We start from the raw sequence: 18139 nt of genomic DNA, 5'->3' as shown, positions 1-18139 counted from the left end.
TGCATGATAAGATATGAGCCATATGACATGATATATGTGACATGAGAAAACAAAGTATAAGATATGAACTATGTGATCCTATGAGAATATGAAAGAAGCTATGTGACTATAATATATGTTATGAGATAAGATCTATGTGATTGCATGCACATATGATATTAGATATATGTTTACACATACATGTAGTATGTGACAGAAAAGAGGAACATGTGGTTATGAGATCAATGATTACACGTACATTGTGACGTGACTGAAAAGAAAAGATATGTGGTTATAGAGAAAGAATATGAAAGTAATGTGAACTGTTATAAATGATAATGCCCATGTTGTGATATGAGAGCTAGGGGTATAGTTGGCATGCCAGGTCGAGGGTTACCTATGTTCTTCGACATATGGACTGTTTACCTAGTTCTTCGGAACATATGGACTGTTTACCTATGTTCTTCGGAACATATGACTGTTTACTATGTCCTTCGGGACATATGGACTGATACCTAGGTTCTTCGGAATCTATGGACTGGTCCTTCGGGACATTGATCGAGCTGTGGTGACAGCAATATGTGCACAACCTCAATGACTCACATACCTTAAGTTCTCACTAGTGTACATGGGCTAATAAAGTGATTAAACAAGCATACTGAATGTGATATGTATACGATGGGGTTATAGTGGTTTGAAATGTGTTACGTGAACCATATGATGTTGTGTGTATAGTGTTTGATTGAAAAGGTTAACATAAAAGTATGTTACATGATAACGTTAATGATGAATTATGTGTCTGTATGTATTTACTGTAATTAATCTGATATGATTTTATAGGATACAAGAATGCATGGATTGCTATAACATGATAAAAGAACATGCATGTATCGATATATGTTTTAAAGTGCATTAAGTCGTTATGCCTCACTAAGTCTTCGACTTAGCGTGTGATTGTTTCACGCGTAGGTTTCGAGAAGAGTAAAGAGTATGCGGAGCAAGACAGGTCATTTCCTTACCAAATGTCAGATCAGAAAATGTATGTACTATTTACCAGAGTGTAGTTGGCATGTAGTCTAAAGATATAATGGTATGAACTCTGATATCTGTTGTAAACGCTTTGAATAAATTAAATGTTATCAGTTTTAAATTACCCACTATTTTATACGAATGAATGTTTAAAAGTCAATGTGACACTTCGGACTCGTATCCGGGTCGGATACGGGTTGGGGGTGTTACAGAAATTATAAGATTAGTCCTTGAATTTCTCAAACTTTCGAATTTAGCTAAAAAGTTTTAAAAATTTATAGTTTACTTTAAAAAACAATTAATTAATTTGAAATAAATTTCAAATAAATTTTTTGTGTGACAACAAGTGTCTTAGAATTGTATTTACATAACTTAAAATATGTACGTGTAGCGCTGGAAGCATTATGGTGGCTGAATAAACTTGAAGTCTTAATTTGTGGGACATACCAAAGTTTTTTTTTACAAAAATAAAAGCAGATAATTTTATTAAGAAATAAAAAATATTTAAAATTATAAGGAGGGTTTATAATTAGATTCGTAAATTAAATATATAATTAGGATATTTTCTATAATTATTAATACAAAAAAATTAGTCATTTAATATCATTCTATAACATCTCGGATTGAGAGAATGTTTCTCAGAGATCAACAGAACCCTAGCTTTGTCGATAAGAAGAGAAGCTAAGGATCTTCCCTCACCATGATTCACCCAAAGCTCCCATGGCTGCAGCCTCTGCCCTCCAAATGGTATCGTATAATAATTTTTTTACAGAAAACATAAATAAAACCCATGATTTTGACGTGAAATAATGATGAAACAGGGATGGTGATTGAGAGGATTCAAGCTTCTTTTGAAGAGAAGAAGAAGAAGAAGATTATATACCTTGGAAATGGCAGTGAGGATTACTGCCCGACCTTAAAGCTTGGAGAGGCGGACTATACGATGCCAAGGAAAAATTTCTCGGGGTGGGATTTAATTTGCAGTAATCCTTTGTTGATCAAAGCTGAGATCCATGAATGAAGTGATGGTAAAGAGCTGGAGAAGGTTTTGTTGCAGATAATCAACATGGTTGTTGTTGAAGGAGACGGTGACAAATCTTCGCAATTGATCAACTCTGTCGATTGCAAGTTACAAACAATATCGAGGTATCGGCACCGACCACCACCTTGCCTCAAGCCCTGTCGGTTCCTTAGTAGGGTAATGGTTGGCAGTGTGGATGACAGTGTTTATCTATTAGCAGAGTTGGTCCAATTGGCTTTTCATTTTCCTTTTACTTTTAAGAAAATTAAAGCGTGTTCTAAATGGTTGGTCGAATCTGGTTTGACATACTTTTCATTCTATGATAGTTCGGATGACCATTTTGAACAGGTTGCCTATGAGGGATAGGCTTGATTCTTTTGGAATGCAAGTTGAAAAGGGCTGCGTCTTGCGTGGAGGGGATCAGGAGACTTGGGATCATGTGTTCTTTGAGTGCTCGTACTCGAAAGAGATTTGGGTCAAGATACGGGAGGCTTGCAACATGCAGAGGAGGGTTGGAGCTTGGGACTTTGAGCATGAGTGGGCGATAAGAAAGCTTAAGAGTAAGTTCCTTCTCATTGTCATGTTGAATATTGCGTGGAATTCGGCTATTTACCTTGTTTGAAAGGAGATGAATGAAAGGATTTTTCAAGGGAATCAGTGTTTGGTGCATGAGCATGTTAATAAGTGCAGAATGCAGTTCGATGACGTCGTCTGGGTAAAAATATTAATAGGCTTAGCTCAATTAATAGCAGGTTGTGCATAGAATGGAACTTGATTTAGCTATTGATTTGGATTAAGGTGTGTTGGGTGTAGGGCCGTGGCTGGGGCGGCGCAAACTGCGCGACTGCGCAGGGCCCTAAAAAAGTATATATATAGTGGCATTTTGTGATGGTTGGAGGAGATGAGCGTGGAGATGTAGGAGAAATCGATGGGAGATGAGCATGGAGATGTATTAGAAATTGGGGCAAATGGAAGTCGAGGGTTAGGGATTAAGGCAGGAGAAGGGATTGAAAAAGGGGAATTAGGATAGAAAATCAGGAAGGGGAATGATGAACTTACCCTTTGAAGCAGATCAACTCGTTACCCTGTGAGCAGTTGGAGTCTTCACCCCAGAACACGTAGAGCAGCCCAATTCAGATAACCCAGTACCTACAAATAATAAAGAGAATATTGGTCAGTTATAATTGTTACAAGGACAGCCAGCTGACACCTTTGCTATTTACGTTTTTAACCCTGTAACTAAATAAGACTGGAGGAGATGTAATTGAATTTTTAGATTATGAATAAAGTATCTTTTTTATTCTCTAAATTTCTCTCTTTTCTATTACCTCATTCTTACGTTCTTCTCTAATTTTCTCAAACTACAACAAATTGGTATCGAGAGCCTCGGTTCTGGCAAACAGTGGGCATGACAAAGAAGAATCAAAACATGAATGAAGCTGATCTATCAGGCCTGCAGAAACAGATGGAGGATTTAACAACATTAGTGAAGCAAGGACGGAACGAGACTAATCCACCTAAGTGGTGGGAAGTACAGGAAAATAGAATCACAGTAATGGAGTCAAGAATGGCTACTAATCAAGGCTATGTTAAAGAGTTGTTAAAGATTCTAACAGGCAGGACGGGTGAGCAGGAAAATATTGATGGTGAACAGGTACAAACTCCTAATGCTTCTAAAGATGGAGATGAAAGTCATGTTTTGGTGATTGTGGTAAAAGATAAATCCAGATTCACTTATAAACCGGATGAGCCTGGGATATTAAAAGTAAAACCTGATGATTGTGTGGTCTTAAAAATGAGAATCAGTTAGGTGAAAATAGTGAATCTAGACCTATTTTGTTGGGGTCTGAAACAGAAAGAAGAGGTCCATGAAGTTCTTTCATCAGTTCAGGGTCTATGTGGCATAGGCCTAAAATTGATTTGTCATTCTTTGAAGGGGATAATCCTAGGGGTGGCTTCAAAAATGTCTTAAATATTTCTCTCTGTATAATGTTCCTAATGAGCAGAGGGTAGAAGTAGCCACTATGTACTTAACTGGGAAAGCAGAGGTTTGGTTTGATGGGTATATTATGTAGAAACACCATGTCACTTGGCATGAATTTGAAGCAGATATTTGTCATAGATTTAGTGACAAGTCTTTTTCTGATATAGTAGAAGAATTTACTAAGCTGACTCAAAAAGGGATTGTTGAGGCTTACCAAGAAAAATTTGAGGAGTTACAACCTTATATGTTATTACAAAATCCTACACTAAATGAGGATTTCTTTGTATCACTCTTTATCAGTGGACTCAGGGAGGATATTAAACACAGGGTGAAGGCTTTAGATCCTAAAAATTTGCCTGAAGCATACAAACATGCTAAACTTTATGGATTATCTGTTGACTTTGAAAACAAAAGATGGAGACATTCTTTTAAAACCCTACCCTACCCAAACCCCAATACTAATTCTAAACCAGTAATTACCAAGAGCACAACAGTTGTAAACCCTAAACAGAATCTTCTAGATTATAAGAGATAAAATAATCTTTGTTTCAAATGTGGGGAGAAGTTTATTCCAGGGCATCAGTGTAAGACAAGGAATTTAAATATGATGATTGAAGAAGATTTTGCTGTTCCAACTGACACCGCTCCTATGGAATTAGATCATCAAATGATGCAGGAAGAAGAGAGTTTGGAAATCTCTATGAATGCTATTATTGGCTGCATTAGCCATAATACACTAAGGATTCAAGGAACAATTCAAGGCAGACCACTCAGTATTTTGATTGACAGTGGGAGTACTCACAGTTTCCTGACTCCACAGTGGGTTGATGCTAGTATACATGTACTTACACCTTATCCTTTGGCCATTACAGTAGCCAATGGACAACAACTTCATAGTTCAACAAGGTGTAATAAGGTGGAGTGGCAAATGCAAGGGCATTCTTTTATATATGATTTCAGACTCCTGAAACTAGGTGGCAGTGATATGGTGTTGGGGGTGTACTGGATGAAATTATTTAGTCCTATCTTGATGGATTTTAACCAAATGACACTGAGTTTTCAACATCAAGGGGAAAATATTATTATACAGGACAACAACCATCTAATTTTTTTTTTACAGCAAATTTCAGGGGCTCCTCTACTAAAAATGACAGCTTCAGACTCATCTATTTTGGGACATGTGCTTTTGTTGACTATATCTGAAGAAGCAAAACCTATTCCAGCAGCTCTTCAACCTCTTTTAGAGAGGTATCAATCTATTTTTGTTGAACCTACTGGTTTACCACCTCAAAGGACTTATGACCATGCTATTTCTCTAAAGCCTGAATCTACTCCTATTAATTTGAGACCTTACAGATTTCCACACAATCAGAAAGAAGAAGTGGAAAAACAGATTGCTAGTATGCTTTCAACTTCTATTATTCAGCCTAGCATGACTCCATTTGCTTCTCCATGTCTTCTTATTAAAAAGAATGATGGTACTTGGAGATTCTGTGTGGATTAAAGGAAGTTAAATAACATGACTGTCAAGGATAAATTTCCTATACCTGTGGTTGAAGAGCTATTAGATGAATTAAATGGAGCAGTTTATTTCTCAAAGATTGATCTAAGATCTGGGTATTGGAAAATCAGAATTAAGTCTGAGGACATATACAAAACAACATTCAGAACTCATCAAGGCCATTCTGAATTTAAGGTAATGCCTTTTGGGCTTACTAATGCCCTTGCTACATTTCAAGCCTTAATGAATGAATTATTTAGTTCATTCCTTAGAAAATTTGTCTTGGTGTTTTTTGATGATATACTAGTATATAGTACTTCTATGAATGATCATGTTACTCATTTACAACTGGTTTTAGAAGTACTGAAAAAGAATCAGCTATTTGCCATACAAATCCTAAGAAGATAGAAGCTATGAGGAATTGGCGTATACCTAAATCATTAAAGTCTTTGCGTGGATTTCTGGGATTAACAGGTTATTATAGAAGATTTTTTAAGAGTTATGGGTCAATCAGCAAGCCTCTGACTCATATGCTTAAAAAAGACAGTTTTAAGTGGACTGGTGCAGCTTTGAGTGCTTTTGAAGAATTGAAGAAGGCTATGTGTGTTGCTCCTGTTTTAGCCTTACCAGATTTTGGTAAGAGTTTTTATTTAAAAACAGATGCCAGTTCAGGGGGCATTGGTGCAGTTTTATCTCAAGAGGGTAGGCTTATTGTCTATTTAAGTAAGGCTCTAAGTCCTAGACATGCAACACTCTCTATTTATGAAAGAGAGTATCTTGCTATACTTTTGGCAGTTTCTAAGTGGAGGCATTACTTGGAGAGTAAATCTTTTGTGATTAAAACAGATCATGAACCACTAAAATATCTTTTGGAACAAAAGTTGACTACTTCCATTCAAAAGAAAGGATTGACTAAGTTAATGGGTCTGGATTATAGTATTCAGTACAAGAAAGGCAAATCAAATGTTATTGCTGATGCCTTATCTAGGCAATGGGAAGATCAAGGTCAGTTCCTTGCTATGGGTACTACCCTACTCATTCCTAGTTGGGTTCAGGATATGGAAGGAAGTTATAAGGAAGATGCTATAGCTATGCAATGGATTTCAGTTTTATCTGTTAATCCTAATGCTGATATTAAGTAGAAGTATTCAAGAGGTATCCTTAGATATAAGAATAGAGTTTATATTGGGGATGCTGGGTCTCTTAGATTACAGATACTTCAGACACTGCATGATTCACCTTATGGTGGTCATTCTGGAAGTCAGGCTACCTATCAAAGGATTAGGTCTTACTTCTATTGGCTTAGGTTGAAGGTCATGGTAGCTACTTATGTAAGAGCCTGTACAGTTTGTCAACAGACTAAGGTGGAGCATGTGGCCAAACCTGGACTATTACAACCTCTACCTATTCCTCAACAGGCTTGGTAAGTAATTACTATGGACTTTATTGAGGGCTTGCCTACATCATTGGGGAAGAATTGTATTTTTGTAGTGGTTGACAAGTTTACTAAATATAGCCATTTTTTGGCATTAACACATCCTTATACAGCAGCTGGGTGGCTAAATTATACCTAGATCAGATCTATAAGCTTCATGGCCAACCTAAGATGGCCATTTCAGACAGGGATAAGACTTTCACTAGCCTCTTTTGGAGAGAGCTAATGAAGCAGTTGGGGACTCAGACTCTATTTAGCACTGCTTACCATCCTGAAACGGATGGACAGACAGAAAGGGTAAACCAATGCTTAGAACAATATCTAAGAGGTCTTAGTTTTTTTCAAACTAAGCAGTGGGCTAAATGGTTGCCTCATGCTGAATGGTGGTATAATACTACCTACCATACTGCTCTAAAATTGACACCTTTTGAAGTTCTATATGGCTATAAGCCACCTACAATGGTCTGGCAGACAGACAGTCCAGTGTAAGCAATATCAGAATTAATGCAGAGCAGAGAAGACATCAGGCAATTGGTTAAGTTTCAGTTAGAACAGGCTCGTAATAGGATGAAGCAACAAGCAGACAAAAACAGAACAGACAGAACTTTTCAAGTAGGAGATTCAGTTTACCTGAAATTACAGCCGTACAGACAAACTTCCCTTGCCCTGCGAATGAATTTAAAGTTAGCAGCAAGATTTTATGGACCTTACAGAGTTATGGAAAGAATTGGAGATGTGGCTTACAAACTAGATTTACCTGTGAACTCCCGTCTACACCCAGTTTTTCACGTGAGTCTTCTGAAGAAACACGTAGGTAATTCAGTCGTTGCTTCAACGGAACCTCCTGCCATAGACGAAGAGGTCATATTCGAATAGAGCCTTATAAGATTCTGGGTAGAAGAATAATAAATCGACAGAATAAACCTATCACACAGCTGTTGGTGCGATGAAAAAACCTTGATGAATCCAGTGATAAGTGGGAGGATTATACTGTCCTCAGAGGTCAGTTTCCAGGCTTTGATCCTTGGGGATAAGGATCGTTTCCAACGACGGGTACTGTGATGGTTGGAGGAGATGAGCGTGGAGATGTAGGAGAAATCGGGGGAGATGAGTGGAGATGTATTAGAAATTGGGGCAAATAGAAGTCGATGGTTAGGGATTAAGGTAGGAAAAGGGATTGAAAAAAGGGAATTAGGGATTGAAGATCGAGAAGGGGAAATGATGAACTTACCTTTGAAGCAGATCAACTCGTTTACCCTGTGGAGCAGTTGGAGTCTTCAGCCCAAAACACGTAGAGCAGCCCAAGTTATTTACGTTTTTAACCCTGTAACTAAATAAGACTGGAGGAGATGTAATTGAATTTTCAGATTGTGAATGAAGTATCTTTTCTATTCTCTAAATTTCTCTCTTTTCTATTACCTCATTCTTGCGTTCTTCTCTAATTTTCTCAAACTACAACACGTTTTTCCAATAAACGCCACTATAGATGGACCTATTGCGAAGTTTTTAAAAAAATGCCACTATTATTGCGGCTTTATTAATAAAACGCCATTATAGATGGATCTATCGCGGCGTTTGTCAAGAAAATGCCACTATTGTTGCCCCGAAATCGAATATATTTAGAAAATAGGGGCCCCTTTTTAAGAATTTGTACAGACCCCCTGAAAACCCTGCCACGGCCCTGGTTGGGTGGGCATGGGATTTTTGTGTTGAGTTGTATTGTGAACATACATTTATATCTCCCCTAAAAAAATATTCCATTCGGAGTGAACAAGGGCACAAGGCCACTCTCTGCCCTCTTCCGCCGTCTTTAGCTTAAACTAATGAAATGATCTATTGATTCCGATACTAATGTTTTAAGGAATCAAATTAAAATATTTTAAACTTTAGTAAGCAATTTACAATTTAGACGTAATTTAAAGATGTCCTTTGTAATAAAGCTCTTTAAAAATAAAATACTAAATATTATATCTATAGGTATGAAAGGGTACAGACTACATACTACTATTTGCATGCTTCACACAATGACACCACGTTGGATTGAATAGTTTGATCACCCTACCGCGAACGAATCCAGTTGAAAAATTAGTAAAATTCCAGGTTTAGCCCTTCAGAAAAATAATAGTTTTAAACATGATTAAATTTCGTGGGAACCAAGACAACTAGATCATAAACAATACTTAAATATTGCCATAAATATCAGAGCCGTCCATCATTAGGTCATTATCATTTATTACCTATAAATAACTCTTCCTTCAGTCTCAAGAAAATCACTTAAAGTTGCAAATCTCAAGAAAATCACATAAAGTTGCTAACCTCAGTCAAACCGCCGTCCTTCTCTCTCGACTAATACATATATTTCCTGTGTGTTTCATTGTCTCTCTGAAAAGTTTCTCTTTAGATTCATCTACTCTGACATGGCTGCTTCAAATATTGTTGTGATTATGGATTTCGACAAGACGATAATCGATTGTGATAGCGACAACTGGGTGGTCGACGAACTAGGTGTTACTCATTTGTTCAATCAACTCCTATTATGTCCAATTTATATCTAAATGGAATGCAATCTTCATGAACATGTTATATACATGAAATGTGATATAGAAACACGTCTAGTCATCAAAATTATATTTGGCAAAGAATCACAAATGTCATGTAGATTTTATGCAATTTATGCTATACTAGCATATTAATTATGCCTACTACAATGCACCAATTGCCTCATATGCAACCAAACGTTCTTAGAGAGCAACCAAAGCATAATGGGCATATCATATTAATAGAGATTGACATGTCAAGACATACCAAAATCATCAAGTAATTTCAAACACATGTAACATACCAAACTTCATGATACATGTTCATATTATACATAGCATTACTTACTCAAATGTGTCATGCATGATCATCACCTATACAGGCCTTTATCATACCATATCACCAAAATCCCACCATCAAACCATAAACATTGCCTTAATCATATACATAATTCATACAAGACCTCATGTACTATCATTTGAATTCAAAATGGGACATAACATTTCCTATTTTTATTTACATACGCCACTAGACTAGCTAGGAAAGAAACTCGTATTTTCAAATGGATGTGTTGTGATTTACTGTTAATCGTTACAAAAGAAATGTTGTTAGAGACTAGAATGAAAAAAAGGAAAAAACATGTACCAACTTCAAGCATACGGAAAATCTTGTTAACTTTGTCCGGAAAGAGACACGTACGTTATATATTGACACGTGTTAATACAAATATGAATACGAAAGCTCAGCTCCATATGTATTGTTGTATAACATGGATTCTGAAGCAGGGCAGTGGTACGCTGCTGCAGGCATTATAGAAATGATGGAGATAAATATTATCAGAAATCAAGCAGCAGCATACAGTTTGATATATTCCTCACAAATTTAATTCATAACTCGGAACGCAATAGTTTTTACTCTTTTTTTCTGCATCGTGGCATGTTGCTAGGTTATATTCTTGATGTACTTATATTTGATAATAACACTACATGTTTGATCTTATTTTCAAGCCAATATTCGCTCATATCACTGATAATTTCCAAAGTTTTTATATGAATCTCTCCTGCAACTTGACCAGTATTCAGCTACCAGCTTAGAAAAGGAAGAGTTTGTCGCCATCAGGTTCGAGGGCTCATCGTATTCCAGCAATTTACCTGCAGATATTAATAATCATTCAGTGTTTGAATTCATTTGATTGGTTGTATATTCCGGGATTCGAATTTCAATGTCGCAGTAATTTGATTTTAGCTGGGATCACTGATTGACATTAGAAGCAGGAACCAAGAGATTTACCATAGGAGAGTACCATGACCATGTCACTGTCTAGAACAGTTGGAACTCTATGAGCCACTGTTATCACCGTGCAATTTGAGAACTCTTCTCTGATAATTCTTTGCAAAATGGCATCAGTTGCAGAGTCTATTGACGCAGTGGCTTCATCCAGCACCAGGATTCGGTTTCGTTTCAAGAGAACTCTCCCAAGGCAAAAGAGTTGCCGCTGCCCCAAACTCCAGTTTTCACCTTCATCACTCACTGTCAATCCAACAACAACAACGGCATAACAATAGTTTTCGGTCAATACGATGGCTGAAAGATAATCTACCAAAAGGCATTAAGTAAATAGTTGCTAAATTTCAACTCACCAGATGAATCCAGCTTGTTTGGCAGACCACTGATTGTTGTTTTAAGTTGACACTTCTCCAAGGCCTGCCACAAGAATATTGGCGTAAATTCGAAAAGTTCATTGTTGGGAAACATTTTGATGTTAACATTCATCATATGTTGGTTCACCTTCCATATTTCATCATCTGAATAGAGGCCCAAGGGGTCTAAGTTAGTTCGAATGCTGCCTCGAATAGAGTTGGCTCTTGAGGAATGATGCTAAGCTTCATTCTCAAATCCTTCAGTCCCATAGAGCATATATCAAGTCCATCTATAAGAACTTTCCCACTTGCAGGTTCTACTAGCCGGAACAAGGCACTTATGAGCGTAGTTTTTCCACTTCCGGTCCGTCCAACTACTCCTACTCTTGTCCCTTCTTTGAAAATGCAAGAGATTCCCTTAAGAACCAACGGAGCATTCGAACGATATCTTATCTAAACAAAGCATCGAAACGACTAACATGAATTAGTTGTATGAAAACATACAAGACATGGACTTGGTTCAAAGAATATGCACCCTTTGAATCATTTTCCAGTTTGGATTCTTTAATTTACCTTCAGTTCTTGCAATTCTATTCTACCCTTAGAGGGCCAAGAAGATGGTGGTCTGTTATCTTCTATAATTGCTGGAGGTTCTTCAGGTATGTACATGAACTGTTTTATCCTTTCAACCGAAATCAAGTAGTTCGATAAGCTGCAGTACCAACGAGATGTGAAAATTTGTGTGCCGGTCAGTGTTAAAGAATAAGAGAGAGATAGTCCAACAAGTCCTGCAGGTCGAAATTTCCAATATTAATGGCTTTGAACATTCTCTACTTGCCATAAAGATTGTTCAATACAAATTATATTTACCTGGTGTGACTTGGTTTTTCGGAAGGAGGAGAAGTAAAAATGCAGCAGTGAATAGAGTAAGGTTTTGAAGTGCTTCGATCCTTAGAACTAACCATTCCATGGCTGCATTAGAAAGAAAGAAAAGTGTGGCATCTTTGTCAACAAGCTTCTGGTAATTTTTAAAGAACCTATCCACCATGTTAAAAGCTCTTATTGTGACCACTCCGAGCGATGTCTCGGCTGCATAATTCATAACGGGAGCTTTCGTTGTACCATTAATTCTTATGAGTTCCCTTGCAGAGGACATATAATACCCCTGCAGTTTGATGAACAAAGATATTAGCCCTTTCACCTTGGCTGCAAATGAGAATCGAGAAAAACGAGTGAAACGAAAATGCATCCACCTGAATGTAGTATACTGCTACCATAGCAAGAACAGCGACTATGAGAACTTGCCATGTAATAGAGGCCATGATTCCAATTGTTGCCATGACTTCAGTTGCACCGGCTGCCATAAAGATTATCCCGAACGGTATGTCGAAATCAAGAATACTCATATCTGATGAAGCCTGCAAGAGTTTATATAAAACAAAATTTAGTATCTTAGGAAAAGAACAAAGGGTACGTGAAACATTATGTTAACTCCTTGCTTATCCATAGTCGATCTTACTCGGGTCAGAATCCTCCCAACAGGAGTTGAATCAAAGAAAAGCATTGGAGCTTTGAAGATGGCATTGTTGAGACTAGAGAAGAAGGCTTTGGAAGCTTTTAATCCTAGATGAGCAGCATAATGGGATCTAAAAAACACGAAAACGGCACTAAGTGTGGCAATTCCAGTGTAAACTCCTATCAACATACTGTTGGTCATGTTAGGCATTTGAATAGCAAATGCCAGCCAGTAGGTCGAAGCAGCCTGAAGAACAACAAAGGTAGACTGAGTTAATATGCTTAAAGATAGATAAACAGATCCTTTCGAGATTGAAACATAATCCATGAACGGCTTCCACCCAACATCACCAATCTCCGTTTCTTCATCTTGTGTTAATTGTATTCCAGATGGACCCTTCACCGAGATCTCTCCCTCACTGTTCTGTTTAGTTGGATAACATACATTAGACATCTCAGGAGATATCCCTTGAGACTCTCCTCGACCTTCATCGTTCCAAGAACCCAACGCTGTTATGGAATCTCTATGAGCATTCACAACTTGCTCAAATGCTGTCCCAGCCATTAGTAGCTCTTCATAGCTTCCTGATTGAGTAATTTGCCCACCATCCATAACCTAAGCCAAAAAGAAAAAACCAGCCTTTAGACAAACCGGAAAATCACATCGATAGATGAAGAAAGTATAAACGTAAATCAGCACTTAGTATTTACCAGAATTCTATCAACTTCCGAGAGAAACTCCACTTGATGAGTCACCAAGATGACAGTTTTATTCTCTAGAGCTTTCATTACACAATCCTGCAGTCATAAGAAGCTAACTTGATTATGCTGCAAAATAAAATTAATAATCATTGTATCAAATGAAGCTTTCTCACATTGAACAAAACAGAAGCTGTATGTGCATCACAGCACTGAAAGGGTCATCAAGAAGATAGATATCAGCGTCGTTATAGACAGCTCGAGCGAGTTGAATCCTTTGCTTCTGCCCTCCACTCATGTTAATCCCTCTCTGACCTATTTCCGTGAGATCGCCATGATCAAAACTATTGATATCTTTATCCAGAGCACAAGCTTTGATCGCCTTATCATATTTGTCTGCATCCATTGGGTTGCCATAGAGTATGTTCTCGCGAATCGTCCCACTCTGGATCCAAGAAACTTGAGAAACATAGGCAATGGATCCAAACATGTGAACCTATCAACAAAAGTTAATGGAAAAAGAACTAAATAAGTGAAGAAGATATGATGTTTAGTATATGTACTAGTAGGAATATTTGTTTTGCAACTCACAGTTCCTGAAAGTTTCGGTATCTCTCCCAGCATTGCATACAAGATTGAGGATTTTCCTGCCCCGACAGGTCCGCAAACAGCGATCTTTTGCCCTCTTTTTATTTCCAACTCAACATTTCTAAGCGTTGGACTTGCTATTTCAGGAACCCAACTGAAATTGCCTGCTTCTACTATTACACTTTTATCAGAATTCTGCAGGGGAAATCTCCTTACTTCATCATTCCCGAGTTCATCATCAAGCAGAAAAGCATTGATTCTGTCGAACGAAACTTTGACTTGTATAAGAATCGCAAGTGCCTCGGGTAACATTCTAACAGGTTCTGCCATGGTTCTTAGAGTTGCAAGGACTGTGAAAATGATTCCAGCATTCAATGGGGCACTCCGTAATAGAACACATCCCATAAAGACAACTGAAGAAACAATGGTTGGAGAGATCCAATAGAAAACGGTGCCATAAGGCCTCACAAACTGTTGTTTAGAAAGCCATTTGAACTCGTTGCCACGTAGGGATTCGATCAAACCTTTGAATTTCGCCTCCCAGGACTGTAACTTGATGATCTTCATGCTATTTAATATTTCAGAAGTGGCTCTCAATCTCTCATCTTGTGAGATCATAAATTGAGATTGGAATTTTTGTATAATCTTCGCTAATGGCATATTAAGGAATCCGCATACGACAAGAGGGACTATGCCGGGTATGGCACCGACACCAACGACTGAGAAAAGCATTCCAATAGACATGAAAAGCTGCAATACGAGACTCCAAGTCAAATGAAACCACCATGGAAACTCTCCCATTCTATAAGCATCTACTGCTATGTAATTCACAATCTCCCCTGCAGAATGTCTCCGCCTTCCTAAACTCGAAAGCTTCAGCTGCTTCTGATATACTGCCACCATTAATGCAGATCTCATCCTCATTCCGGACCTCCTCGAAGCAAAAAACCAATACCTCTGCGACAACGACTCGACAACCTTTGAAACAATGAGACATCCTAGTAAAACAAGACCCTCCAGCAGGTTTCCCTCTTCCTGGTTCGAATAACTTACAAAAGCATAGAGCAATAAAGGCAGTGCTGCAACTGAAGCTGTCCTAAAAACTGCACAAATTGCTATAAATATGTTCTCCTTAAAGTACACTTTTGTTATGGCCCTAAGAACCAGGTTTCTCCCATCATTTGAGCTTTTGTCTCTTGTAAGCGACTCCCATGCATAAGCAAACTTTTGGTATGCCACATTGGATTCATCTTCTGTACTAATGGAAGGGATGTCTTCAAGGGTTAAGGGTCTCAAATAACCCCTTGAAAGCAAAGGATTAATCCAAGAAAATGACAATTTGTTAAAGAAATTGGTCTCACAAAGTTCAATCTGTTCTTTTTCTTCCTTTTCCTCCAATAGAGGTTCTGATAGACTCTCATTTTCCTTGCTCAAATCAATAAAGTTTCTAAAGGCACAAAATAGCAGCAAGATGTTCACCGGCCATGGAACAACGTCGAATATTTCGATCCGGTGTGTTCTAAATAGAACCTCGATATGAAGAACAGAAACCAATAATGCGAACGACACCCACCAAGCGAAGACGAGAATCTTAACCGGTTTCGTTGTTCGAACAAGCAATGAAACTGATAATGAAATCCAAATCAATCCCCTGTCAAGCTCAACCAACCAGGCCAAGCTATTAAATCCATCAGTTCTTGTTATTAGATTCCACAAACCAACACTAAGATGCAGAACACTAACAAGAGTACAACAAATGGATACAACAATGGAGATATTGTCCTTCCGGTTAACAACTCTACGGTGCTGTTTTCCGACAGAACATACAAACAAAGTAGATAGAAAACAAAGAGGAACACCAGGTTTACGACATCTATGATGGTTCTTTGAATGCAAAAAGAACCGAAATCCAGTTTCCCTTCACAAATTAAAGAGTACCCCCCTGTATATCCATCGCAAGATTTAGAATTAGCATATTATTTTCATATACGAAAAAGCCAAAACAAAGGTGAGAGACATGAACATTTGGAAGAGAACTTCCAACAGGAAAACACTGAGATAGAGTACAAGCATATTGTCTGCATTAAAACAGAATTGAATGGCCCATGTTGTTCTCTTATACTTAAACCTTTTCTTTTTAAGAAAATCTTAATCAAGATCACGTAAAAAGCGTTAAATGTTCATTCAAGATTGTGATGATGAAGAAGAAGTATATAATGAAAATGAGCAAATAAGGCTGTATACCAATTAAGTTCCTCAAGGAAGCCATAGATGAGAAATGAAGATTCTAGTGTAAAGCTGCCTGCAAATCACACAATACCAGACTTCGGAGTTCAAACCCTATGTGTTTTGCTAAAATACGCTTCAGCTGTTACACAGAAGATGCCATCAAAGAACCGTAACAACCATTTATATCACCTTATTTTGATTTTCATGATCGGTGTTTTTGGCTGCTTTCTGTCTGTAGATCCATTGGAATATGCAAATTATATAAAAATAGTGGGTAAACTATATGTTTAGTACCTAAATTATTTGTTTTGTTTTAATACTTAAAATTTCATTTGTTTCATAATCATACTTAACATTTACTTTTTGTCGTTTTGGTACATCGTCGTTAAAAACTTAGCGAAACTATTACAACATGACACATTTTTATAGATAAATTACATCATTCATCACTTAAATATCTTCTCACTCCTATTTTAGTATTTGAAGTTTATTTTTTTTAATTTAATTACTTAACTTTCAAATTACTCCTAATTTAATCACTCTAACTTTCAAATTTAATTTTTTTATTTTAAATATATATTAATAAAATAATAATAAAAATATCATATTACAAATTATTAATAAAATAAATTAGAGTGACTAAAGCATGAGTAATTTGAAAGTTGAGTAGTTATGTTAAAAAAATTAAACTTTAGTGACTAAAATAAGAGTGAGAAGATAGTTAAGTGATGAATGATATAATTTATTTATAAAAAATGTCATACAACAGTTCCATTAAGTTCTTAACGGTGGTATATTAGAAAGAAATAAAAAGTACATGTTAGATATAATTTTAAAACAAATGAAAGTTTAAGTACTAAAAAAAATAAAATTAATAATTTAGGTACTAAAAGTGTAGTTTTCTCAAACATATAATCCTTCAGTGTATGCAACTATGCATTAGTGACTATCCCTGTAGCACATGTCATACACAGTTGGCAATTGCGACAGCTATCTTTCTCGGACGTCGATGAGAAAATGTACTGTACAAATCTTTGTCTGGTCTGGGCGAGAAAAAAATCAACTTTATTCGAAAACTTAATTTTTTTTATCTGGTTTAATTCGAAAATTTTAACTATAATTAGCTTTGAGTCATAATTCGATAAATTCAACTCAAGAAATTTTAAATTTGAGTCGAATTATAAAATAGAATTTGAATAATAATTAGAATAACCCAAAAATTTTAATAATTATTAGATTAATTCTCAAGTCTAAGTTGAGTCTGTCGTAACCGTCTTTCGGTTGGGCTCGAAATTGGGCTTCGACTTGGATTAAACGAATTGGAGTCGCCACCGACCACTTTAGAGCGAATTTAGGCGGGTCGGACACCATCTTACCTGATCTGCATTGTACCAGAAACGTGTCGAGTTCGGGAGTCGGTTACGGTCAAGGAAGGATTAGCACCCTTGAATCGCCCTTTCGGTACCAATTAATTTGTCGGTTGTCTTTATAGCAAAAATTAGAAAATTAAAATTAAAATTTAAATTACTCGATTCGAATTACTCACCTTTGATCAATTGGAATTTCTCTACAAAGTCAAAATTGTTAGGGGAAGAGAAAGAAAAAAAATAAATATTGAATAAATAAAAGGAAGGAAAAATAATAATAATACAAATGCTAGATTTTAAAAGTAATAAATTATTTACAACACATTAAAATTAAGGTAAAAATGAATAACTAAAAAATGCTAAAATTAAAAAGGAAAAAAAATTAAAGGACTAAATTAAAACAAATTAAAATGGATGGATTAATCAGGTACTAAAATTGAACTGCAAAATAAAAAAAAAGTTAGGGGCCAAATTGTGAAAAAATGTAAGTTTAAAGTAGGGACTGAATTGCATTAATTGAAAATTCAGAGAAATAATCAATGTACATGTGACCAAATTGAAATAATGTGAAGATTATAGACAAATACAAAAATATATAACTATTGGATGACATG

The 18139-nt window shown here is 36.6% G+C and overlaps 1 protein-coding gene across 1 annotated transcript; it reads right to left on the bottom strand.

The window, feature by feature from the left end:
- Positions 1-10406: 10406 nt before the first annotated feature.
- LOC120159448 (ABC transporter C family member 8-like) lies at positions 10407-16341 on the bottom strand. The gene is given in 15 exon segments (XM_039170043.1): positions 10407-10638; positions 10778-11017; positions 11128-11191; positions 11276-11337; positions 11340-11580; positions 11701-11915; positions 11998-12292; positions 12381-12545; positions 12647-13258; positions 13354-13440; positions 13518-13549; positions 13552-13837; positions 13933-15764; positions 15767-15871; positions 16174-16341. Coding segments are annotated over 15 exon segments (4389 nt in total). The 5' UTR covers positions 16199-16341; the 3' UTR covers positions 10407-10510.
- Between the last annotated feature and the right edge of the window lie 1798 nt (positions 16342-18139).

Source organism: Hibiscus syriacus, unplaced genomic scaffold, assembly GCF_006381635.1.
Source record: "Hibiscus syriacus cultivar Baekdansim isolate YM2019G1 unplaced genomic scaffold, ASM638163v2 tig00111366_pilon, whole genome shotgun sequence".
Taxonomy (NCBI): domain Eukaryota; kingdom Viridiplantae; phylum Streptophyta; class Magnoliopsida; order Malvales; family Malvaceae; genus Hibiscus; species Hibiscus syriacus.
The sequence above is the reverse complement of the archived record's forward strand: the minus strand, read 5'-3'. Positions and strand labels throughout refer to the sequence as shown.